Source organism: Podarcis tiliguerta (genome assembly GCF_965153285.1).
Source record: "Podarcis tiliguerta genome assembly, chromosome: 3".
NCBI lineage: Eukaryota > Metazoa > Chordata > Lepidosauria > Squamata > Lacertidae > Podarcis > Podarcis tiliguerta.
The window spans coordinates 63,677,180-63,704,076 of record NC_139536.1 but is presented as its reverse complement, the minus strand read 5'-3'; the positions used below and the strand labels follow the sequence as shown (position 1 = coordinate 63,704,076).

General features: G+C 42.3%; 1 protein-coding gene across 5 annotated transcripts; it reads right to left on the bottom strand.

Annotated features, from left to right (window-relative positions):
* Nucleotides 1–136: 136 nt before the first annotated feature.
* On the bottom strand, nucleotides 137–26,897 carry ECHDC1 (ethylmalonyl-CoA decarboxylase 1). 5 transcript variants are annotated; one of them, XM_083435116.1, is made up of 7 exons: nucleotides 22,253–26,583; nucleotides 22,148–22,195; nucleotides 16,836–17,057; nucleotides 15,016–15,158; nucleotides 10,301–10,353; nucleotides 8,504–8,584; nucleotides 137–559 (listed from the first exon to the last, which is right to left on the bottom strand). In XM_083435116.1, exons 3-7 carry the CDS (start codon nucleotides 17,053–17,055, stop codon nucleotides 154–156), a joined length of 903 nt encoding a protein of 300 aa, XP_083291242.1. In that variant the 5' UTR covers nucleotides 17,056–17,057; nucleotides 22,148–22,195; nucleotides 22,253–26,583; the 3' UTR covers nucleotides 137–153. The 5 variants fall into 5 exon arrangements, with proteins under 5 accessions (XP_083291242.1, XP_083291241.1, XP_083291244.1 ...); XM_083435115.1 differs by lacking the exon at nucleotides 22,148–22,195 and having other exon boundaries at nucleotides 26,582–26,897; XM_083435118.1 differs by lacking the exons at nucleotides 22,148–22,195; nucleotides 22,253–26,583 and adding an exon at nucleotides 26,723–26,897.

The window sequence follows — 26,897 nt, the reverse complement described above, 5'->3', positions numbered from 1 at the left end:
GTGATCAGAGTATAGGGGGCTTATAATCAAACGTCCCAGAAAGTTAATGCCCACTGAGTTGATACAATTCTTAACAGTTTCTCCCAAATCCCTGTTTGGCAGCAGCTGTTTGTTTGGGAAAGAAAGATCAAAACCATTTCTTTTGTGTGTCATTTATTTATGTTTTGTTCTCTGAGCCAAAGCCTGTAAATTGGCAGGCCCACCCCAAACAGTTCCAAAAATCTCTTTTTCGGTCATCAAGGCAGCTTCTAACTGCAGCTCTCGTCCTGCAGAAACCACTTTCTTCACAGCCTGAATTACTGCAGGAGGGCCCTTTGTGTATGGTCTGAGCCATGTACGTGTTTCTTCCAGTGACTCAAGTTCATCAGATGAGGACAACACGGCTTCTACCAGGCCAATACGAAGGGCGGTCTCTGGATCCACTTTTACAGCACCACTCAGCAACTTGAGGGCAGGGCTGCTGCCAAGGATTTGTACGAGCCTGGCAGCTCCTCCCCAGCCTGGTACTAAGCCCATCTGCTTGTGGACAAATCTAATTTCGCTCTCCGGGGTCACTAACCTGTCAGTGAGAAACAAGTATTCAGTTGTTAATTTATACTGAAGCTTAGCAGTCAAGCCATCTCAGTTCTCTCTGCCTCATTCCTATGCAAAGCACAATTTCGGATGGCAAGATGCAGACTGTAAGTGTTTTCTAACGTTAGGCAGGCTAATGCTACATCAAGCAAGCAATTTGCAGAGACTGAATCCAAAGTAAGGCAAAACAAATGGATCACTTTGAAAGGGAAGACAACAACCTTTAATCCAAAATGAGAATCCAGCATTTTTATATTAGGTTGAATATTACCTTTCAGATCAGCAATACGCAAGGACAGATTCTTACTACCACCTCAGCATGGGTCAGGGGTTGTTTAAGGACAACCTATGCTCATTTTCAACGACTTCAGTCTGAGGAGTTGCAATAAACACATATCTTCTTCTCTGGCGTTGTAGCTGAGTAAGATTGTCTTCCATAAACACGGTTTTAACAATGAGTCCGTAAGTGACTGGAGGCCAATTCTGGACCCACACGTCCTTCCACAGTGTGGACATTGGTTCCCGGGCGATCTCGGTGTGGATTTGCCAGGCGTGCCTTCCTCTTAGCACGTTTCTCCCTTGAGTTCGAGTGTCTTCAAAGTCCATGACACCTTTGGTAAAGACTGTTCTCCGACTGGAGCACTCGCAGGCCACTGGTTCCCAGTTGTCAGTGTTTATACTACATTTTTTTAGATTTGCCTAGACAGTCTTTAAACCTCTTAATGAGCACACATAAAACCCTATGGGCATGGGGCTGAAATCAGATGGCAAGACTGGGAGGGATTGTTTTGCCATGAAGCAGCCCATGTTTTGCTGGGCTTTCATAGCTAAGCAAACGTCTGTGGTCATCAGGATTCCATTGGTCCCATTTTTATTTTTTTAAAAAGGAATGCCAAATATGCTAAATGGGGCTTACTCCCAAGTAAATATACACAAATTGTCAGCCCTAGTCCTAGTCTGTTCTCCTCCTAGTATGAACATGTGGATGTGATGAAGGAGAGCAGGGCTGTTTTGGAACCAGTTGGCTAAGATATAACCATTTCCTTGGCTGCCTGTCACCAAAATGACTATCCCCAATCTTCTCTCTTGGAGCCACAGGGACCGTCTGGAGTTTATATTAATAATAGCAGTCAAGTAGCTCACCATGAAACAGGTAGCTTCAGACCAACCTAAAGCAAACAAATTAATAATTACTGGATTAGAGAACATCTCTACCACTCAGAAAAAGGGGAGCGAATATATATTTCCAAAGGAAGTGAAGAAAATACTATAATAAAGCAAAATAATTTCAAAGGCTTTCAGTAGCTAAATGACGTTTCAGTGGCCAAGGGGGGTATTTTTAAAAATCATTTGTGGAAAAAGGAACTTCTTGAGGGATACTGCAGCTGTTAGTGGTAGCGGATAAGTAGAAGAAATCTTCAGATAGTATTGGGGAAAACGCATAGCAGTATAACCCACATAATGGAAGTGCAGCCCAGTAAAATAAGTGATAGATATTATATAAATGATCAACAAAAGGACAAAGCTTTTTTCGGCCAAGCCAGTTGGAAAATGGCCCAGATATTGATAACAGAACTGAGAAGACAGCCAATATTCCATGTCCTTTTTTGATAGAGAGAGAGAGCTGGTCAACTATATCCTTGTAATTTGGACAAGATCAAGGGGGTGGCATTTTAGAATCCATTGCATAATTAAAACTTTCTTGATATAAGATTTAAAAAAGAAAGAAAGAAAGAAGAATGAGAAATAAAAGGGCTTCTGATTTTCTGTCTGTCAGTTACATAAAAAGATTTATTCGAAACATTCACATTTTAGTGAAGAATCCAGGCAGCACGAGAATCAAGAAGTGATGGGGAAAACAACAGAGAAAAATGAGATTCTGTTCTATAATTCAGTAAAAAAGAGAGAGAGAGAGAGAGAGATGGCAATTGCTATAATGGTCAGGACCTTGCCTTTTTTTGCGTCTCGTGAATGCTCTTTATTGTGCTTTAAAAATAGAGAGAGAAGCACAATGCTGAGGTTAATACCACTTTACAGAGGAAAACTAGTGCAGTTACTAGCTGAATTGGAAAAGGGAAAGCAAAATGATAAAGGGCCTGAAGTAACTCCCATATGAGGAAAGGTCACAACATCCAGGACCCCTTTTTTTGGGGGGGGGGGTGGATAGGGCAAATAAGGGAGAGAGAAAATGATATGTGCAAAATTATGCATGGTGTGCAGAAGGAAGGTAGACTTTTTTCTCTCACGCAATACTCAGGGACACCTCAGGAAGCCGAATGTTACAGGTTTCAAGGCAGACAAAAGGAAGTGCTTCACCCAGCACACAGGTAACTATAGGATTCGCTACCCCACAACATAGTGGTAGCCACCAACTTGGACAGCTTTAAAAGGACCTTATACAGATTAATGGAGGACAAGACTATCAAAGACTCCGGCCCATGATGACTATATATTAGCTCCAAAATCAGCGGCGATGTCTCTCACTACCAGTTGCTGGGGAGAACAATTAGGAAGGGCTGATGCTGCACTCGTGTCTTGCTTGAGGGATTCCTGCAGGCAACTGGTTGGCCACTGAGAGAACAGGATGCTAGACCAGGCAGGCCTCTGGTCTCTTCCATCAGGGCTCGTCTTATGAACCTGACAATGTTTCTGTACTTTGTTGGAATAGGGCCAGAGACTTGAACAGGCTTGCAACAGTAAATTGTTCGGCAGCATCCCCTGGCCTTCGCAGCTCACGTCTTCCACAACATCTTTGAACTTACCTTATTGCGTACTATAGTTGTGGTGATAAAACCTTGGCACAGGGAGGAGAAAGAGAGACAGTCACACATAGGTCAGGAAGGAATGAGGGGTGGATAATGGAGGGGAAGAAGAGAGTGAGCAGCAGGCAAGTATGTTTGTGGAGCAGCGGTTACGAAGAAGGAAGAACGAGGCTGAGATCAGGATCATACAGAAGACAGAGGCAATATGCAGTCGGAAAGCTTCTGGAGGAGCAACAATACATGCATAGGTTTCATTTGCTGGGTAGGCAGAACTCTGAGTTTCTCCCACTGATTTTAACTAGAAAAAAAGATTAAAGGAATGTATGCTGTAACAACCTGAACATGGAAGGCATAATTTTTGAGAGAAAGAAGCTCTTACAAATGTGCAGCCACTGCTGCCACCATTCTCCATTCTTCCCTCGCAGGCCTACACAGGAAGAACATTATGTGGACATAAGCCAATATTATCACGTGCGCTACACAGAACTCAGTCATGCAGACAAATAATCTTCCGCACTGAACATGGGCTTTTAAGGTTGTCTGGAGAATGCCCTGTTTAATATGTATCTGCTTGAATCTGCTTTCAAATATAGAGAGATTTGTCTGGATTATTGCTATTAATAGGTAACAAACAGGAAAACACACCAGCAACTAGACAATAATCCAAAACACTGTGGTTCATGCTGCTGGGAAAATGGCAACTCTGGGCTATATACATAGAATTGTAGAGCTGGAAGGGACTCTGAGAATCATCTAGTCTAGCCCTTCTCAACCTGTGGGTCCCCAGATGTTGAACTACAGCTCCCATCACCCCTAGCTAGCAAGGCCAGAGCTCAGGGATGATGGGAGTTGTAGTCCAACAACATCTGGGGACCCACAGGTTAGTCCAACCCCCTGCAATGCCAGAATATGCAGCTGTCTCATACAGGGATCGAAGCTGCAACCTTGGCCTTATCAGCACCATGCCCTAACCATCTGAGCTATCAGACACATTGTTTGAAGCAGGATGGAAATTGACCAGCACACAACCAAATTAAACATAAGGGAAGGGCTGTGGCTCAGGAGTGGAGCCCATGCTTGGAATGCAAAGGGACCCAGGCTGAATCCCCACCTTCTACGGGTAGTTCTGAGACAGGCTAAAGGCAGGCAGACTGAGTTAGGTGGAGTCATGCCCATTTTTCTTAACAGGACAGCCTCCACGGCTTGCAGGTCTAAAAACGTGTTTAAAATGCAAATGATTAAAAAGGCCGGTCTGACTTTTGCAGGTCACTGCAGATATCATGAACTCAGCTGACCAATGGAAGATTAGAAATGAGTATCCCTCACACTTCATGCATAAAGCGATCCCTCTGTTTCTTAGCCTGCACCTTATTTCTGTGAGCACATCATTGGCTCACATGAACACACTGCACCAAGCTCGCAGCAGTGTTTTGTCAGCTTACATTTCTCAAAAAGAGCTCATATGTGAATGCTCGGTGTGAAATTTAGGCCATATATTTGTAAGAAAGGAGAACTGTGAACAGAGGAAACTTCATTTCGCATTAAAACCATCTTGTTTACTGGACCGCTGCTTTGGATTTAAAAAGAAGAAATAAAACGACCATAACAACGCCTGTGTGTTCCTCTCTAATGATATGACTTGTGATTCAAGTGGCATGGTCTGGAATACTAATGATTTTTACAGTTTTCCTAGAAGAGAAGGATAAGCAACCTAGAAAATGCAAGAATTTGATCTGCCATAGCTCCAAAGCTTCATTCACGGGCAAGCAGGGGGAGTGGGGAGAGGAAGGGCGTGTGATGGAGCCACATATCTCAGAATCTACTTTGGTATCACTTACACACACAACAAAGCTGTGTGTATTCTGCCCATGTACAAATGTGCTTTGCAAATATAAAATTCAACATAAGTTTCTAGTTAGGAGATGTGTAGAGATAAGCTCTCCCACATTTTCAGGCCTGTTGAAGTATCAAGAGTTACAAATCCCAGACACCTCTGGCAGTATTCTAGACTGACTGGAGGGGGGGGGGACTTTACAGATGTAGAGTCTGCTTCAAGAATATCATAGGAAAAGCTAAAGGACCCCTGGATGGCTAAATTCAGTCAAAGGCGACTATGGGGTTAAGGTGCTCATCTCAATTTCAGGCCGAGGGAGCTGGCGTTTGTCCACAGACAACTTTCCGGGTCATGTGGCCAGCATGACTAAACTGCTTCTGGGGCAATGGAACACTGTGACGGAAACCAGAGCGCACAGAAATGTCGTTTACCTTCCCACCTATTTATCTACTTGCACTGGCATGCTTTGGAACTGCTAGGTTGGCAGAAACTGGGACAAAGCAACAGGAGCTCACTCCGTCGCACAGATTCAAACTGCTGACTTTCTGATCTAAAGTGTCTATAAAGGTCTAGGCTGTGCCTCCTCCATTTATCCAGAAAAGGTAAATGTGGGTTATTCAGGATAGAAACCTGCTCAGCATTTTATTTTCTAGTCCAATTCAAAGGTCACCTTCTCCCAGAACAGGGTGATCAGTGGAACTGACCTCCAGCTTACAAACTTCTGCTTCCCAGCTCTGCATCTCCCTTGAACTGCAACAGAGAAGGGGGACCTGAGGACTTTGTTCACATAGAGTGTGTGCCAGCAAGTTCCTCCCTATCTTCCTCGGATTTCTTTATTCTTCCCTTACCAGAGCACTGTGAGACAGAGCTGCAGAAAAGCCAGCCATGTAATGTAGTAATCAGACCTGTGTTAATGCCCTATTCTCCGCCCCCCCCCCCCCATTTCTATATCATTGCTAGTAGCACTGGGCGGAGTTCGAAAGTGATTGAAGTTAAAGCCATATCTTCAGTTAGCAGAAGCATTAAACATGAGATATCAAACTGAAGTTTCCCACCTCAGGCCAGCTTGTAATTATACAGTATTTCATGCTTGTAATTATACAGTAATATCTAAACTGTGTGGCTAAATGCAAAGCTATTTTTAATTGATGCTCCCCCCCCCCCACTTCCCCTTAAAAGAAGTTGAAAATTTGTTTCTGCACAGAGCTCTTCAACTTCATTTTTTTCTGTGATAACCTGATCGTGGTATGAGGCCTAATTACATAGATTCAGACACAAGGAGCTGACATTAGCACAGGAGTCGAACACAAAAGGAGGATGGTGGGTACAGGAAGTGATCCATAGGTCATGGGTGCTTTAGTTGAGATTCCTGCATTGCAGGGGGTTGGACTACATGATCCTCAGGGTACCTTCCAACTCTACAATTCTATGAACACCCAGTAGCCCTGACCATTGCCCAAGCTAACTGGGCCTGAACTCCAAATGGCCGGCATTCTTCTGGCTTGCCTGTAACATTACTCATCCCCCAGCAGCACATGAGCATGGTGAATGCCCAGCCACCTGGAGAGCAAAGCCAGCCTATGACACTTCCACTTCCACCCCAGCTACCAGTAAAAGGAACTCCCAAGAGTTACAGGTTAATTCACCACCTGGGAGGGGACAACTAGGGCTTTTTTCAGCCAGAACTTGCCGGAACTCAGTTCTGGCACCTCTCAGGAGGTGGGCGCCATTGCCATTCTAAGAGAACAAGTGTTCTAGAAAAATGTCACTGGGGACAACCACTGGCTAACTCTCCTGTCACCAATGAGTGAGTTCGTTATTTATTCAGTAAGTGTCTATCCCACCCTCTCCCTAAGGGAGAAGTTCTCCCCGCTTGTCATTTTATCCTAGCAACAAAACGATGTGGTAAGTTAGGCTGAAAAACAATGACTGGCCCAAGGTCGCCCAGTGAGCTTAATGGCCGAGTGGGGATTTGAACCCTGATCTCCCAAAGCCTAGTCCAATGCTTTAACCACTGTACCAAACTGGTTGTTCAGGTCAACCTGTTTAGCCCTCCCCTGCTTTCCACCAAAGCATGAAGTCTGAAAGAGCAGTCTGACATGCAGGGGGAAGACCCTTGGGTCGTCAGAAGTATTCAATCAGCACCTCACCCCCAGGTTTCAAATGAAGAAGTTTTTTATTAAAGTCAGAGATGAATGTATAAGGAGAGGAGAGAGAGAACAGGTAAGATAGCGCAAGCAGAAAAGCAAACAGTTTACTGTCTAAACAACCCACACTAGACAACAGAGCAAGGATTACCCATGATGTTGAGGAGATGACCGGGTTTTTTTAAACCCTGTAGATACAATTCTCTATGCAGGTATGGCTATGTGCACTCAGACAATCACTACAGGCACTTGGGGACTTGACAAGGGATACCTAAGAGGATGAAAGGTTGATACTTCTAGGCTAGAAAGGAGGAAGTAAAAAGGTGACAGCAGGGAGAGATTTCCTAATTACTTCAGGTAGACAGAATCCATGGGGGGGGGGGCGTTTCAGCTTGCAACGCGACAGGAAAGTTACTATGTAATTGGGAATCTATGCCATTAAAGAGACGGGCATTTCGTTCTCAGGCTTTTCTCCAAAATGAGCTGTTCAAATATAAAGAAAGGGGGTAGTGGAATTGCTTGACTTTATGACTAAGCAACAGGAAGTAGTGATGGACACCCATTCAGATGGTTTTAAAAGAGGATTAGACAAATTCAAGGAGGCTATGGCTATCAATGGCTTCTAGTCAAAATGGTTATGTTCCACTGCAGTATCCCTCTGTATACTGTATAGGTGGGAATAGTGAGCAGGCAGAGGTCTGTTGTACTCATGTCCTCTTTTGAGCTTCCCATAGGCATTTGGAAAGCACCTGAGGGAACAAGATGATGGGCTAGGTGGGACTTTGGCCTGATCTCTTCTCATGTTCTTATGTAACCAGTTTTCTTATTGTGGAAGTTTAAAAGATTCCTTCTAATCCAACATTTTTACAACACAGAACACAACACTCAAATGGGTGTAGGCGTTCCCTTTGAAATATTCCCTTTTATTTATAAAAATTTGTTAAATTGCCGTTCTATCAACATACACTCAAGGCAATCTATTCTATTTAAAGCCAAGAGCAAACAGCACAAAGGATTGTTTAAAAAACCCCACGATACTATGGCAGCTATGGCAGCATGAAAGAAAAGTGCTAGGAGAATGGAGTAGATGAGATTGTATCTGCCACTCTTTCCCTGGGCACAATCCAAATGTGAAAACAATGTCTGAACAGAGTCCCAAGCCTGCTCAGGGACGCATTTAACCCTACCTGAAGTCACATGCAGTGGTGAGTTCTGCTCCTCCTCCCAGAGCTTTCCCTTGCACTAATGCAACTGTAATCAGAGGTAACCTACACAAAACGGGGAGCAAGAAAGAAACCATTCAAAATTAGAACTACAGTCAAAGGGTTAAATGATCAAAAGGCATGCTATTCCAACCAAGACAAACAACGGTTTGTCTTGGAAAGTAAGCATGACACATAAACATCAGAAACAAAAACAATTATCATAGCAACAGTAAAAATACAAAAAAAGCAGTAGATCTGCTTCATATTTGTTTTACGGTTCTCTTTTGTAGGCTATCTTGAAAATCTAGATTAATAAAATTACATTTTAATTTTTATATTTTTAAAAAAGGTGAAAGTAAGCATTAAAGTGCACACACATTGTGAAGACTGCTGGGTGGGGGGGGGGTGGAATTGTAAGCTTTTATGTTTTTCAGACTTTATGGAGGACTGGCACCTGTTTAGTTTTGTCCATTTATGGTGCCCTGTCATGACACCCCCTCCCCCCCGGAAAGCTACCTTATCTCTGCATATATAAATAAGTTTATTTTGGGGAAAAACACATAACCAGAGTCAGACATTCTGTTAAATTTTCTAATCTTTTTTATTCTGTATGACACATTTAGAAGAACAACTCAAAAGCTAATACAGTGGTACCTTGGGTTTCATATGCTTCAGGTTACATACGCTTCAGGATACAGACTCCACTAACCCAGATATAGTGCTTCAGGTTAAGAACTTTGCTTCAGGTTGAGAACAGAAATCGTGCTCCAGCAGCGCAGCAGCAGTGGGAGTCCCCATTAGCTAAAGTGGTGCTTCAGGTTAAGAACAGTTTCAGGTTAAGAACGGACCTCTGGAACAAATTAAGTACTTAACCCGAAGTACCACTGTATGTGGCTAGTGTGGTTTTGAGCTCTCAAGAGGCCAAAATTAGAAATAGTATATGAAAGCTACAGCCCCCAAAATTGACATGAACTGATAATGAAACTCAGTTGTAAGACTATTCTTTCAAATGTGTCGTGAAGAACTGGGGACTGAGAGGTTACTGGCTACGAATTTTGGGGGATTCGTTTTCCGAAGCTCCCTCTCCCACAAGTTTGCCTCACGGTCCTTCATCCTCTGTCACCTTTTTCTCATGTGACCTTGAGGAGTGATTCTTCTATGCAGCAGTAAGTCTACATTCTGTTATAGAAATGTCTGAAACAATGGGGAACAGGATTAAATGTCAGAGAAGGATGGACTTTTGTTTCTCATCTGGAAGTCCTTAGGTCATTCTACAAAAAAAAAAGCCCTCTCATAAAACTGAAGGTCAAAAATAATCCAAAACAATAGCGGCACGAGAAATACGGCTTCCCAGTTACTAAGAGAGCCTTAAGAAATGCTGGAGAGAGAGAAACCTTTGTGGGGGTGGGGGAACAGATGGTGGATTAAACTAACAGTCTCCTCCTCTGCACATGTTGCTTCCATACCCCTATGTAGGTTGTGGACATACTGCTTGCCAACTTTTAAGAGATGACTTCAACACTTTCTAGAAATTGAGACAGAAGTTTCAGGGGGTGGTATGTCCCTGCCCCTACCACCAAAGGCTTTGCTGTCATTTCGGAAAACTTCAAGAGTTCTAAATGTCATCTGCTTATAAGAACCAACGTTTTAGTTTCCAACATCTCCAGGCTTACAAATCATGCAACATGAGATGCCACTTTTGGATTTATTTATTTATTGCTAGGGCTACAATTCAAGCTGTTGAACATTTTAAAAGTTAAGCAGACAAAACACACTAACCTCATGAGTCTGGTTAAGGTGTTTTGCATGAACATACACATGTCCATCCCATCCTATAAAGAAGGAGGAAAACAGTTAAAATTATCCTGAGGTACAGAAATGCCCAAAGGGAATAGCTGCTCTGGAACGTTCTACTGATTCCAACTGAGCCTACATATAAAAAATTTCCTAAACGTTTTGCCTAGGTTCTGTACTCTAAACTGTACCAAAGACATTGTGCTCCAAATCAGCTACTGACTGCTACCAATGGCTCCATAAAGATGCTAAATAGCACTGGAGACAAAATAAGCATTGGGACATTCCACAGGATAACTGCCAGGACTCTGGTGCACGGGTCCTGTTTACAGGTTTCCCACAGCCATCTATCCGGTTGGCCACTGTGAGATCAGGATGCTAAATGAGATGGCTCACTGGCGTGATCCAGCAAACTCTTCTCATGTTCCTTAGACACATAGTCATCCAGTGCTACTCTATGGAACCAGCCCTGCAGGTAAGTACAGAACCAGTGCAGAATAGCATCTGCAATCACTAACCTACAGAGCTAATTCAGGAGGAATCTATAGTTGATGGTCTCAAGTGCTGCTGAAAGATAAAGCAAGACTCACTTGACCTTCTCCTGATGGTCATCCATCAGGGCTAGCAAGGTCAACTGGGCTGCAAAACCAGGTTCTACCCAAAACTGGTAAGAGCCAGAATAATTGGTTTCATCCAAGAACATCTGTACTAAGCACTGTCCCAAGAAAAGAGGTCTTTGCATTTAGGTGGAAGGTGTTGCCTGCTACTGGATCCAGAGCAGGCTTTATTAGGAGTGGTTGCAGCACCACCCTGCCACATAACGAGGCATTAACCACTTGCTGGACTATTTCCCCCCATCCAAGCGGGTTAAGAGGGCAAGTCAGCATTGCTACAAGCCCGTTGTCCACATTGTCAGGCCCCAGTGGAATGCGTGATTGGAGAAAGTGTTTGGTGACCAAGTGGGAGTGACTGGGTTAATGGTGTGCTTGTGTGTGCTGGTGAAGATGCAGTATGGGTTGGGCGATATTAAATTAGTGCATATTGTATGATTTATGCAGATGTAGCACAGAATTTGGGTGGGATGATGAACAGTGAGGTGAGTGTTGCATTTTGGGTCAGGGTGTGCCTTGGCAAGGGAGAGGCTGAAGAGGGAGCGGGCTCCAGACTAAAGACAATTCAAAACGTGCTGCTGTGTTTTTGCTTTGGGCATTTTTCTTTTTGTTATATTGTATTATCTTGTAGTTTCTCAAGCTGTTTGTTATATAAGCATATTGCATTTGTTATTTTGTACACTGCTTAGTGGCTGAAATAGGGACTCTGCAGTCTCTAGATGCCGATTCCTAGCTTTTACAATACACAGGCTTTTTTATTTTGCAAAACATTTTTAAAAAAATGAATTTGAGACCCTTAGCCTTTTCTGTTTTTATTTCTATCTATTTGGCACATATTTTTGTTCTCTTCTTCATCTACCTAAAGGTAGCCTGAGTGGCTGTACATCTCTCTCTCTCTCTCTCTGCAATTTTATTGCTGTTTTGACATGGTATTGTTGTTTGCTTGCATTCACTTTTTAACTGTTGTAAGACACTGCAAGACAGCTCAGGGTGAAAGGCAGATAGCAAACCCTATATATCAATAATATAATTAGGAATACAAATTCTATTCATAAATGAAATAGGATTGAATAAAGCTGAAGAACAAAGACATTTTCCACCCTAAGCAGTGATCTCACTATTTAACTTAAAAAACACCCTGAGCAGTGCACAAAGCAGGCCAGAAGAGAAGTCTAAAGTGTTGATGAATACAAAGATGCCTGTGTTTATGGAAGGGAAGGGGGGGAGGAACTATTCATAGTGAAAAGTTTCAAAACAAAGCCACATTAATGATCTCAGAGCATTTCTGCTTCTACAAAGTAAGACTGTCAGCTGGTGCTAACTCTTGAATGGCAACCAGAAGGCGGACTGGGGAGTGCAGGCCATTATTAATATCTTATTAATTAAATGCCATGGGAGGCAGAGACTGAAAAGGCTTTGGCTCTTGGCTTCAGTTAAATGAGCCTAGCAGATTGAAGAGGAGCCCTTGATGAATAAGACCAAAAGCACCTCTCTGGTTCAACATCCTATTTCCCATGGTGGCCAATCAGATTCCTCTAGAAAGTCCATAGGCAGGTGAAAGGAGGCTGCATATATAGCCGTCGTGACTAGTAGGTAGCCACTCATGGCCATATCTTACATATCAAACATTCTCCTCTGACAAAACTGGCTGCTACAGAAAGGCATATCCAGTGGTTTGGGTAGTTCTTTCAGAGAAGATTTCCAGCTAACATTTAGCTGCTCTGCACTGCACAGTAAGTTAAACTATGGGTTACTGAGACCACACAAACATGTGAACTCCCAGAGAAGAACTTTGCTTCTCCCCAGTCCTTTTTGCTGCAATGCTGTGTTAAGCTAACCAATGCCAAGTAGCCAAGTCACCAGAGGGATGGCCTTTTCACCACTGCTGGAAAAGACCAGTGACATTTTTCGTATTTTCTCAACACCCACAGGGCAACACCATTCCCCAACAACAAAACCTGTTTGCGACCCTGTAATATGCTGTACAATAAGCCTGCAACTCACACACATTTAGCTTGTGCGCTTTAAGCACTTGGTAATTTATTTATTTTTTAACAATTAAAAGAAGGGAAGAAAGGAGGCAGGCATCTGGGAAGAAAGACTTTGGCAGTCCCACTTGCCATTGTACCCAATGTGTTTTGACTATATGCATTTTGGCTTTAGGTGCAATCCCCAGAATGTAGGACTTACTGTAATTATTTTCAAAATGTGCAGTGAGAAACATCAAGCAAGGGTGAAAATAAATTACTGCCAGGCAAGATATGGTCTGAAAACTCACACTCAAGGTTCTTGAAAGACACTGGGAGTTCTGAGCCATTATTTAGAAACAACTCTCCTATGATTCAGATACCAGAAAGCAAAAGAACCTCTCACTGTAGTTAAACAGAGGGTGATATGCAACATTTGTCATATTCAGAGTAGGCTTAAATCCACTGATTTCAAAATGACTAATGCTGGATATCAGGGAATTCAGCCAAGTGAAAGGAATTTCAAAAGGGAGAGATTACAGCACATGATTACAGCACATGCTATTGTAATCAATGGGACATAGAATGTGAGATAACTTTACACAGCTAATTACCAAAGTGATTTGGGAAGTCTGACATGCTTTCAGAGAATGGAATTTAACAAATACTTTAAAAAAAAAACTGAAAAAACTGGGGTAAGTCTGCTGCTGAGAAAGTGTTTTAACCAAATCAAGTCAGACCTCCCTGTTTCATACTGTGAGGAATATACAATGTGTGGTCCATGCCAAGAAACCCAGGAAACAATTTTATTGAACCAAATTTGGGTCACAGTAATTGCACAAGTTTATGACTCACGCCAAGGAGTAAATTTATTTTATTTCTCACATTTTGGAAATGAGATTTCCAAAGGATAGAAACATACAGCGATCAGTTAGGAGAGCACTGTCTTTTATTCTTGCTGTAACAATAAACAAAGCCGGTCGTTTCATTTCGTCCTGAGGAAAGTGAGAGCACTTTTCAACGCTGGCTTGAAAACCGCTGTTAATTGACATGTTACAGCACTGGACAGGTTACTCAGCACTAATGACAGCTTTTAGTTATCCTACGTCGCTTTATGGATCCAAGTCCTTTTTTAAAGCCTAGTATTAATCCTGCCATTATTTAAACAAAGGCTGTGGCTGAATTCTTGCAATGAGTGAGATGTGATTGCAGGGAATAAAATGGACAAATATCCTCTGTGGCCAAGAACAACAACCAGATTGATACTGGGAATTTCTGCCTCATCCTATGTAGGTTTACTCAGAAACCTATCCCAGTGTGGGACTTACTTCCAAGTGTGCATAGGATTGCTGCCTGAGGAATAAAATAAACCTTGCAAAAATCTTCTCAGAAGTTGTCCTGTTCAGTTCAATGGAGCTTGTTCCCAGATAAGTGGGTACAGTGGCACCTAGGTTGTTAAATGGCAAGTCCTGAACAAGTCGGCTTCCGAACGCCGCAAACCCGGAAGTGAGTGTTCCGGTTAGCAAATGTTTCTTGGAAGCCGAACATCTGATGCGGCTTCTGATTGAGTGCAGGATGGTTCTGCAGCCAACTGGAAGCTGCACCTTGGTTTTCAAACGGTTCCTCGAGTCGAACGGATGCCCGGAATGGATTAAGTTTGACAACCAAGGTACCACTGTATTTGGAATGCAGTCTAAATAGCTTCCTTTTAACAGGAGTCTCCCTCCACATAGATTTCTTTCCCATTAACTGAACTGCAGGTGAAGGAGACCGATCCACTTTAACAGCTTGGGAAACCAATCAAGCTCATCTTACTGTCTGCAACTAGTCTCATTTCTCTGAAGATTTAAAAAAGTTTTAAAGAAGAAATGCAATAAACTGAGGGAAGAATTTCCAGCATGGAAATTCTGAGTAATAAATCAAAGACACAACCCCTACACTTGCACTACTTGCAATTTGTCATTCACTTCTGAAATGCGGACAGCACATTCAGCATCCAGACACAAAACAGAATAATTGTTATTGTTTTCTTATGATGATTTGCAGGGTCATCTTTCATTGTGGAACAAGTGGCTCAGAATATTAAACAGTGCATGAGAAATTGATTTCTACTATCACTTACCTGTGGGCTGGACAGCGCCCTGACAGCATTCAGATCAGACCCTGAACAAAAAGTGTTTGCTGCACCACGGACAATTAGCCCTTTTCCATCCGTCCAGTTTTCCAATTCAGTAACCCTCTCCTGTAGCTCTAGCATCATCACACCTGCCATCAAAAGAAGGAGCATGTGAGGGTCACCTTTAGAATGCACTTTATTAGAAAAACTAGTTTGAAAACAATTATATGGTTCTATGATGATGATATATGATTCTATATGAAAAGGCTATACTATCAGCATCTATACTTTCTATTTTTAAAAAACAGAACTCCTATTGTCAACTCTGTCCTGGCTGCACCTCTGGCTGCACTTTGGAAAGTGCTGGTGGAAGGAAGGTGCCAAGTGTCCGTCCAGGGGAATGGCTGGGTAGGGGTCACCAACCTTTTTTAAGCCAATGGGCACATTTGGAATTTTGAGGAAGTGCTGTGGGTGCCAGTCACATGCCGCAGGGCATATAGTCTCACAAAACGATGCTGTGGAGTGTGACGTAACATGAAATGGCTGCTGGGAGAGCATGATATAATGGCTTACACATCTTTTTTTTAAAAAAAAACAAACCAGAAAAAGAGACAGGACTAACCACAAAATCACGGTGGCCACACACACACACCCAACCTCCCAGAGGAAAAGCATTATCAGTCACTGCTCTACATGCTCACATGTAGATGCTCCTTGCGCTTCTCTAGTGAATTTTCTTTCCCTTGGTAAACTTGTGGCTTGACACTTTTAATACCCCCAGATGATTTAATGGATTCTCGATATGGTATATTTATTGATTTGAATCCTTTATTAATTTATTTATTAGTATCCTATCCAAACTCTTGAAAGAACATAAGCAGGCAGTGGCCAAACGCCAGCCAATGGGAGAATGTATCAGTATTCCAGGGTCTCCACTGTTATAAGCTTCTAGCTGTAATTCACAGTGAGAGGACTTGACCTATGATTTCCTAAATCCTCGACCCCTGTGGTCATATTACAGTTTCCATGGTCAGCAGTGATTAGCCTAAGGTTACCAGATTTTTTCCAATGAATCCGGGGACACTTTTCAACTTCAATGGATTTTGTATGGGTACTGATTTGTAAATCCGAGGACTGTCCCCAGGAATGGGGACGTCTGGTACCCTTAGACCAGCATACAGGTCTATAGAAAAGTGCTTGTCCAGCTTTTATGCCCTTTCTCTGGAACACTGAGGAAGTCAGAGCAACTTCCAGAAGCATTACAAGACTTTTTTTTTAAAATCCATGATGGCATTTAGTAGCAATTTCTAGATCAGCATTTGGTTAATCCACCTACATTTCTATATTGAAAATCCTTATGAATATTGCTTTGGACTTGGAGCCTTAAGAAAAGACCAAGTTAGAAATTTAAATAAACCAAGAATTAAGCACATTTGGGCAGATATATAAAACAAAGAGAAAAGAACTGGGGCATCTGGCTTCAGGCTCACTGAACCGTTGTGAGAAAAGGCTTTTTCAACATCTAAAGTGTGGTATTACAGAGTCCCTGTGAAGAACACGACCCATTTAAAATCTCTGTGATTGCAAGATAATTCTCATCACATTTGAAGGCAAGTGTTAAGGAGTCATTTCTGCCTTTGCACATACTGAAGAGGAAGCAAACACATATTATTAAATGTATTAATAATTAAGAAAGCATTCACTTATTTGCTATACTAGACACCCAATAGCTATCACTCTCTGGGCATCATACAAAGAAGAGAGAGAGAGAATATATAAATGTACATAACAAATTGCAAAAACCATCCACAACACATTGCTAATACCTGTAAACGCATTCATAAACCTTGGATTGTTCAATGTCAGTATCCCAATCCCATCATCTTCTTTAGAAAGGTCAACAGATCCACCTGCAAATTGCTGAAGCTTCTTCTTTATTTTGTCCTCCTCAAAGCCATGAGTATGGGTATGGAGGGACAAACTCACTTGTGGCAACAATCTGCCATGAGTAATTCGATGAAAACTCTTCCATAGTAAAATGGTCATTTCTGGAAAGGAGCACAGAGGATAAATCAATCCAGGTTGATGATGCCTAATTGCGTCTTATTTTTCAGACCTATCTAAACAAAATAAAAAAATTCCTTCCAGTAGCACCTTAGAGACCAACTAAGTTTGTTATTGGTATGAGCTTTCATGTGCATGCACACTTATTCAGATACACTGAAACAGAAGTCATCACAACCTTATATATAGTGGGAGGGTGAAAGGGTGGGAAGGGGTCTTACTCAGAAGGGTGGTGGGAATGGGTGATTGGCTGATAGGTGTCATCCACACCCATCAGCTACCTGAAGGTACAGGTATATCCCTATATGAGCCTGCCTGGGTGTCAAGATCTTCAGTGAAGGGCCTTCCTCTTGGCTCCACCACCCTTACAGACACATTTGGTGGGGACACGAGAGAGGGCCTTCTTGGTAGCTGCTCCCACAGAAGGCTAGGCTGGCCCCCTCTCTGCTTTCCTTTCGTTGACAAAGACTTTTTTGTTTGGGCAGGCCTTTGGCCACTAATTGGCTGTTGCAGCAGGGTCTTTTAATGGCTGGCTTTGTATATTTATTTTCTGCTTCTCTTGTTGCATTTTCAAACAGTTTTAAGTTATTTTGATTCAGTGCTGCTTTTAATTTAGAATCTTATTTAATAGTTGCTATTATTTTTTACTATTTATAACTAACTGGTTTGTTTTTTTAGCTGTATCTGTTTCTAATTCATGTTGCAAGCCGCCTTGGGTCCAGCAATGAAGGAAAGGCAACATATAAATAAAAATATTTTTTAAACAGCGTAACTACGGTAATTTTGCCTTGGCAAGTCAAAGGGCAGGTAGCAAATGTGGACATTACAGCCAGGTGATGCTCAGGAGTCATGAACAACAAGTAACACAATACAAGGTACTATCACAAAATTATTTTTCTCTCCCCGCACCCCACCCCTCTTCTCTAATGCTAGTCATTGGCACACCATGATTTGGGTCAACCACAAAAAGATTGATATTTCCAATAGCTTAATCTGAAAAACACAACTGCCCTGGAAAGTCTGATGTCAAAGCTCACGTTTAAACCTCTTTTTTAAAAAAAATTAAGATATTAATATTTGATTTTGAATAGGGTTCTTAATTTATGGAATGTCTGACATTTAATCTTGCAGGCGTTCAGCAATATAAATGGCCAATTAGCATTTTCATAATGCCTCCTTGATTTATTCCACATGAAACCAACCAAGTGTGTTTTGAAGTTCTCCAGCAATAACTAGGTCAGCCCTTGAAATTTTTGTCATAAGTCTAGTAAAGCATAACCACTAATAGTTCGACACCAACACCAAGAACCCAGTCAGCCATCAACACCACTCTCTAGCCACAGTCCCCACCTTCTCTATTAAACTATGGCTACTCAATGGCTTTGCTATATTGAATGCTGGAGAAAAACCAGCAGCAACTTTTAATTGTTATGTTGCTACTGCTACATAGAAACATTCCCCCATAGCTTCCAGTTACTACTATAAGATTAGCAAATTTGATAAAATGGGATTAGCACTCATGTACATCCCGAGGGACGCGGGTGGCGCTGCGGGTAAAACCTCAGTGCCTAGGACTTGCCGATCGCATGGTCAGCAGTTCGAATCCCCGCGGCGGGGTGCGCTCCCGTCGTTCGGTCCCAGCGCCTGCCAACCTAGCAGTTCGAAAGCACCCCTAAGTGCAAGTAGATAAATAGGGACCGCTTACCAGCGGGAAGGTAAACGGCGTTCCTTCGTCACGCTGGCCACGTGACCCGGAAGTGTCTGCGGACAGCGCTGGCTCCCAGCCTATAGAGTGAGATGAGCGCACAACCCTAGAGTCTGTCAAGACTGGCCTGTATGGGCAGGGGTACCTTTACCTTTACCTTTTTACATCCCGAGTAGGTTCACAAAGTATTCATATGAAAAACCATGGTGCCTGGGTGATGCCTTTTAAAATATCTATTGGATTTATTCTAACCAGATACTCCATTGTTTGCATGTATTCCACTGACATCTCCAATTTAAATAATGCTAATCTTGTATCACTGTTACTTGATTTATTATTTTAAATTGCTTTTATTTTATCTCAGTTGCCCTGATAGAAGCTATTGGGTACTTTTTCTTTCTCCCTCTCCTTTTTTTAAACTTGGAGGTCCTGTTAGGCATTTCATTAACAAAACAGATGAATAAGTCTGAAGGTATATGTTAAAATCAGCATTCTTCCTAGTTATTTCCCCAACAAAGTGACTTTCTACCTAACCTAGTTTCACCTGCAACTGCTAAGGTTTTCAAATCCCATTCAGGAAAAGCAAATCCTGCAGCATTCAGGGGGACGGGACTCCTCCCTGATACAGAGGATATGAAGATTCAGGCCCAAATACTATCCACAAAGCTACCCTACGATAATTGATTTGTTTCCACAAACAGGAGAATGGTTAAGGTACAGCATTTGTAAAGACAACATCTTTCTGTTTCAGAGTTAGGCTCTGAGGCTTCCTGAATTAATACCTGGCAAAGTTCCCCCATCTCTGCAAGATTCATGAGCCTAAAACACCAAAGTACTGGAAGTTTTCTGCTTTTTATAGTTATTAAGAGAGATTATAGTATAACCCAACAAAGCCCTTACTTTCCTTTCCCTCTGGTAATAGCTAAGAGGAAAAGTCCTCAGCTTTTAGACAAATAAAAACTGGAATGGGCAAAGGTATTTTTTTCCCCATTCAGTTTTACCTCTGAACAAGACACGCTTCGCCTAACCTAAATGAGAAAAAAGGAGATGAAGATAGCAATCACCACCAAAAATTACATCTGCTCCCTTTATTGTTTTTCCTTTTATCTAACTTAACATATATTTCACTTCCCTAATTTCATCCCATTTCTTTTTCCCCACAGGCATCATTACTTTGAAGTGCTCAATTTTTTGGATGGCAAACCAAGTGCTTTCAGATTTACATAGAATTCATTTGTTCTGTCTCTTTCATGTTCTATCGAGATTTTGGATTTTCTTTAGCCAACTGAAAGCCCACACATCTCTTGGCCTGGTTTGAGGAAAAGTTAGAGGCAAAATATTCCACATGGAGTTTTATGGTTGTTTTTATGTTGGTAGTGACTCCCTTGTTAATTAATAAAATTATTTACTTTTGATGTTATTTATTTTCAAATGAATAATTTCTTTCTTTCTTTCTCTTTCCCAAGAGGGCTGATAACATCAGAACATCTATGTACACCATTTTTTTCAGATGAATGCGTATTTATTTTTTACCCTAACACTTATTTTGAGTATTTATAAATTGTCTCTATATTTTTAAAAGAATCTAACATGGCTCACAGCACACATTTTTAACAGCCAGATACAAAACCCCCACATTTGCTTCCCTACCCACATAAATTCATCTGAAAATGAATAATAATCTCCCTTCTCTCCAGAACTATAATCCTAGCTAAAAATAAATATTGAGTTCATTTGAAGGACAGGTGACAACCGATTTAAAAACAACAAAAAACACCCAAAATGTCTTATTTAGAATTCAATTAAATATAAATCAAAAGCTATAAACCACAATGGAGATTTATTGATTATTGATTTGATTTATTATCCACCCATAAGCCTAAAGTACCAAGGTAGGGCACAACCATTTAAAATACAGCATTAAAAATAGTTTAAATGATATGACAATCACAAGAATAGGGTGGGTCCTAAAAATACGCCTCTCAAGTGTCAAAGGACAGGGTAAAGAGGTGCATAATCAGCGTAATTCAGTGTAAACTGTGCAGTGAAGGTGTCAGGCACGTTCTGTGAAGAGGGAGTTCCACAGTTTATGGGTTGCCACAGAGAAGTTTTATGGTTGTTTTTATGGTGGTAGTGACTCCCTTGTTAATTAATAAAAAAAATAAATCTGGGGCAGCAGAACTACCAAGAGGGCGCCTTCTGCTGATCTTAACATGTGAGAGGGTCTGGAGGTAAGAAGGCGGACTTTCATATACAGTGGTGCCTCGCAAGACGAAATTAATTCGTTCTGCGAGTTTTTTCGTCTTGTGAATTTTTCGTCTTGCGAAGCACGGTTTCCCATAGGAATGCATTGACGGTTTTAAGAAAAAGGCGCAAGACGTTATTGTCTTGCAAAGCAAGCCCATAGGGAAATTCGTCTTGCGAAGCAACTCAAAAAACAAAAAACTCTTTCGTCTTGCAAGTTTTTCGTCTTGCGAGGCATTCGTCTTGCGAGGTACCACTGTATTTGGGGCCTACCACATTTAGGGCTTTAAACACCAACATGTGCACCTTGGATTGGGCCCCCAAACTAACCAACAACCGATGCAGCTGTTCTAAAAGGAGGTTTACTGTTACATGCCACCCTGATTTCCAAGTGGTGAGAGATGCCAGGGGTTCCAGCGGTTACTCAGGGTTTGGAATCCTTGGAATATTTATTTACACATGGGCAGAGGTTGGAGGGGTTCACAGAATTAACACCCCAACAGATCTTGCTTCTCCGCTGTTACCAGGAGAGCCCCAAAGTCCAGCGCAGAGCTAAATGTGTCTTGCTGTCCTCAGCTTTACAATATCCTTCTGATTCTTTTGCTCACTCACACAATTCTCTGCAATGTAGCAGCCCTTCCTTCCTCCCCATTTGGATGCTCCTTGACCCTCTGAAGTGCATATCAAGGCTCTAGAAGTGGCCATCTGGTCTCTGTGTACAAAGGACTCGCTGGACCGGTTTCTTATATTTGCATCATATACCTTAATCTTCACCCCCCTAAAGTCAGCAAAACTGAAAGGTCTCAGCTGATTTTCAAGAGTTGTTCTGGCTAAGCCTTTGGTGTATTTTCAAATGTTGTTTTGAAATAGTAAATGTGTTGGCTCTTTAACCCTGTCTGTATGTGGCCACTACACAGGAGCATAGAAGCCGGAAGCCCAAGAACCAAAGTCTCATAAATGCAACCAGTGCCGAGGAGTCAAAGTGCATTTTTTCTAGAAAAAGAGGTGCCGAAACTCACCATGAACCCTTGTTCTCTTAGACTGGCGCCCACCTGAGAGGTGCCGGAACCCAGTTTTTAAAGAACACATGATCAAATGCTCTGGGAGCTGTTGCTTAGTACTTACTTTGTGCTAAAGCCAGGAAGCAGTTTCTGTCTCCACCAGATGCCCAGTCTGTATGTGGTCTTCCGGCTTCTATGCTCCTGTGTAGTGGCCACATACAGACAGTGCAATGGATGCCCAGTTCATAGTTACAGGAGCGGTTTATGGCAAATTGTAAAATGTTTTTATTGTTCTGACTACACAGGCTCACATCAGCACGATCAGTCACAGAGTTGGCTGTAAAAACCCTCACTATAGCCAAACCATTTCCAATTAAAATTCACACAGTCTCACAAAGGTGAAGTAAACCTATATTCCTTCTAATACATCTTTGCTTTGAATGCTCAGCTCCAGACTCAGAGGTTTTGTTACAATCATGTGGTTAAATAGATTTTGTTAAACACAATTAGAAAAGCCTTGCCTTATAGATATAGACACATGCATGCAGGACATTCATATGTAGCAGCAGGAGTGGGACTGTGCTATTGGCCCAACCCCCAACACTGCGTTCCCTTCATCCTGACTTTCACACGTTGAGCAAAGAGGTCTGAAAGAGAACTGTTGGCACAAGCTCCACACAACTGGGAAGCCCATGCAATCAGAGATGCAATGTTGGGGTGGGGAAAGAAGCATAGCCCTGTTCCTGCTGCTACATTCAAGTGCCCTAGACACAAGTCAGTGTATGATTAGAGCTACACTGAAGGTCCTTTAGGACGCAAAGTGGGAACATATTGATCTTTAGACCACAGCAGTGACAGAAAACACCAGGCCTCTCTTGTCTTCAATGCCATTGGATCAATTCTAATTGACATTTCCCACACTCATCCCAGTTGAGCACTACACTTTAACCACAGGGCATGGTACCAAGCAACTGAAGGATCTATTTAGCATGGTGGCTTCCCTTGTGTGAGTTGCCTACCTTCACTGACAGAAAGGGATGGAGGAAGGAGAAAGGGAGATTCTCTGGTTCAACGCTTTAGACTAATCAGTGCAGACTGTGACCTATAGCCTGAAGGGTGGCAGATGCTGAATCAATGCGTCAGGAAACTGGAGGAAATGTGCCAACAGACCCTTAGAAATGCCTTCTGTGCCCACTCTCATATAGCTGCATCATCTCAGGGTGGGATTTTTAAAGGAAAAAGCAGAACCTGGATCTAGTGGAGATAAGCACAGCAAAAAAAAAAAAAAAAAAAAAAGAGAAAAAAGCAAGAAGCACTCCCCTCCCTTAGTCACGGCTTTCTTTTGTGCTAGAGCCAGGAAGCAGAGAAAACTGAATTGGGCACCTGTCCATGGAATCTACGTTCATGACCTCAGAGGAGAGGAAAAACCCAAGCCAATAACCACACAGCACACTTTTATTTGAAATGGTTCTGACAGGCAAATATACATTTGTCCCAATCTTGGAAAAATGTGCATCTAAGTATATTTGCTAAATGACATGGGCAAACTACGAGTGTATATTTGTAGGATAAGAAACTGTTGGCAAAGTGGTTCTTTTGGCCCTATGTAAAGTGTCATACACACCAGTGGGGGGTTGATAAATAATAATAACGTTCACAAATTTTAACTGCTTTTTCATTCATCAAGATGACATATCATATAATCAGAGAATTGGAAAGGACTATGAGGGTCATCTAGTCCAACCCCCTGCAATTCAGGAATCCTGCCCACAGTCATCCCTGGGTGGACTCGAACCACCAACCTTCTGGTTAAGAGCCAGATACACTGACACACTGTGCCACTGGAAGGATTTTAATGCCTTTCCAGTTGCTAGGTAGACTTGAGGCATCTACAAACGCAGTGTTAGCAACTTATTATCAAAGCAGCTTTTCTTCATAGGGTTTCTATTTTACATTCAATATTCGTTGGGTACTTTGAATGAGAACACAGGAGAAATGACTTTGGAATGGTGGCTTTGAAAATAGTGATGTTCTAGATTTTTAAAACTGCACAGTATTAACCTTTGTTTTTCAAAGAACAAAAGTAGTCAGAAAATCATAGGATTGTAGAGTTGGAAGGGATTCCAAGGGTCATCTAGTCCAACCCCTGCAATGCAGGAATCTCAACTAAAGCATCCATGACAGATGACCCTTTAGTGTTTTATACATTTCTCCAATTGGGAGCTCAAAGCTTCTTTTTAAACAAGATTGCAGTAAGGATTTATACAATGCACAACAAATGCCCTACATACCACACAGTGTCTCATCCACCTCTCTAGGTTAGAAGCAGTTTTAAGGTAATAACACATATTAACCTAAAAAACCCCTCACATTTTTTTAAAAGTTGCATCTCTGGATTTATGGCTCATTCAATGGCTGCAAACTTTCCCAAATAGGAAGCAGATATAAACCTTAAGGAAGAGATCTAATCTACTCTGGTTTGAACATAATTTTTGCCTTAGCAGCTGTCATTGTCCATTTCTATTCCCCCACCCTGCATGATATTTACATTTACAGAGGTTTCTCAAACTTCTGTGGGTTAAAATGAGCAAAGACATTCATAGCACAGCAAATCTGGAAATAATCAATGCAGTATAGATTAAACTGGTAGTCAGTTTGGTAATAAAATTCCAAATTAGAATTTCTTGCCTGGCACTGATTTAGAATTCTGTGCACACTCTACACTGACATTTCACTGTCAAATCTTTGTACATTAAGCTTTAGGAAGAGAGATTGTGCAACAGCCTCAGGATATGCTTGAAGAAAACCAATTTTTGTACCATCAACTCTAATTGCCTTTAAACTAATGGACAGAGCGAAAATAGTTAAGAGACCATGAAAAAGGGGAAAACTAGAAAGTTTATGCTGCAATCCTTAGAAGTTCCATAGCACATTTAGGCAAATAAATACCATTTTTTCTTCATTTTAAACACGAAATATCTTACCTCTTATTTCTCCTTATTGTCTAGTATTCAGGTATATCCCAACTTAACAGGACAGACTCAAAAAGCAGCGAAGGGGATCTCTCTCTCCATCACACACAGTATACTCTATCCAGGCCACGAAGAGTTCAAGGGCACATTAATTTAAGGGATAAACATTTGGAGAGAGGAGGTGTGGTAGACAATGGGGTGTGGCCCAGGAAGAGTCCCAAGGGGCAGACAGAGAGGCTTGGAGGGTTATGTTTGGTCACTGAGCATGAGGTTAGATACAGAAATATACCAAGCCAGACCATTCATCCATCCACACTGGACTGGTGGGAAGCTTCTAAGGTTCTTAGGTAAGAGACATTCTCAGCCCTACCTGGAGATGCCAGGGGGTGAACATGGGACATTCTGTGTGCAAAGCAGTGCTCTACTGCTGAGCCATGCCACTTTCCCAAGAAGATTCCCCATTCCTGCTCAAAAGGGTTTCAAAAGTCATCTAATTCAATCATTGGGCAAAACTCATCCATCACGCCTGTACCAATCACTCCACTTAATCCAGATTGCAGTATACTAGACAGAGCACTTTCTGCCCTAAGCATGTTTCCTTGGCTGTTAAGTGCTACCAGATTCAATATGGGTAACTCTGAAATAAATACACTTATGGTCACGGCCTGTATTTCAGAACCTTACAACTCCTTCAGATTCCGAAATTACATCAAACCCTTTACTTTTGAGATTTTGATCATGACACTATAAAAAAGAACAAGCCCAAGAACTGTCAAGAGGCAGCAGGACTCTTCTTTCCATAAAATATGGAAATAAAAAAGTACGGAAGGAGATGACTGTATCACCCCCTGCAGCATATTAAGAGCTTAATTTGAGCCAAGGTTAATGCCTAGATTCCTCTTAGATGAGATAAAACACCTTTCCCTGCCAAACTAATTATCAATGCATGTGGTAGTTGCACAAACCTGCCACACAATAAACGTTTATGTAGAATTTTGTAATGTCTAAAGCTACTAGAAGGAACCACGACCAAGCTGTACTCCGTTTTGGGGGTGGGGGGTAAATGCTATTCCAGCTAACACTGGTCTCCAGCAGGTGGGTCGAGACCCACATGGTTGCATTCCAGGATGGGTCGCAACAGCTGCGCTACCACCGTGCAAGTGCAGGGCAAGAGAAAATCAAAAGGCGTCCTCACGCCCCCGTTTAAATTAGATGTGGGTCCTAAGTCTGAAAGCACCCCAGACTAGGGTCCCACGCATCCTCCTTTCCCAACCAGGCACGGTTTATTTACTTATGTAACCATCACGCGTTAATACAAAAGGGAAGACAGGAAGGAGAAAGCCAACCAACAGAAAGCAGCAACTTAATTACAGGAGAAAGGGAAAGAAGCCAACAATTAGCGTTCATAATTCCCGAAGGGGGAATCGAAAGCTCATTTCCCCGGAGTCTGGCGGTAGGGTTCTTGCAACTAAGCGTTATGTATTTGCAGAGACTAGTCCACAGCAGCAGCAGCAGGAGGAGGATGGAGAGGTCTGGGCTGCCGCATTCGCGTCCTCAGGCGAACGTGCCTCGCCAGGATCACTAACCTGCAGTCCGCCAGCAGGAAGCGCCGCAGCGAGACGGGACGCGTCGTGTGACGGGGAAAGGGTTCCTCCAGGAAACCACCCCCCTGCACAGAGGTTCCGTGGAACGGGACGGCGCAATGGTAGAGCTTATTTGTTACATACGGATCTAAGGAAAGATCCTCGCAAGCCTGCGGTGAACGGGGTCGGGACCAGCTGTTTTCAGCCCTCAGTTTCTAAAGCTAAAGGGTTCAACAGAGTGGCTTCTCCGGTGCTGCTGCTCGTCAGCAACAGATCGGTGATTAGAAGCACGCAGCCGTGTTTCCAGTGGAGCAATTGC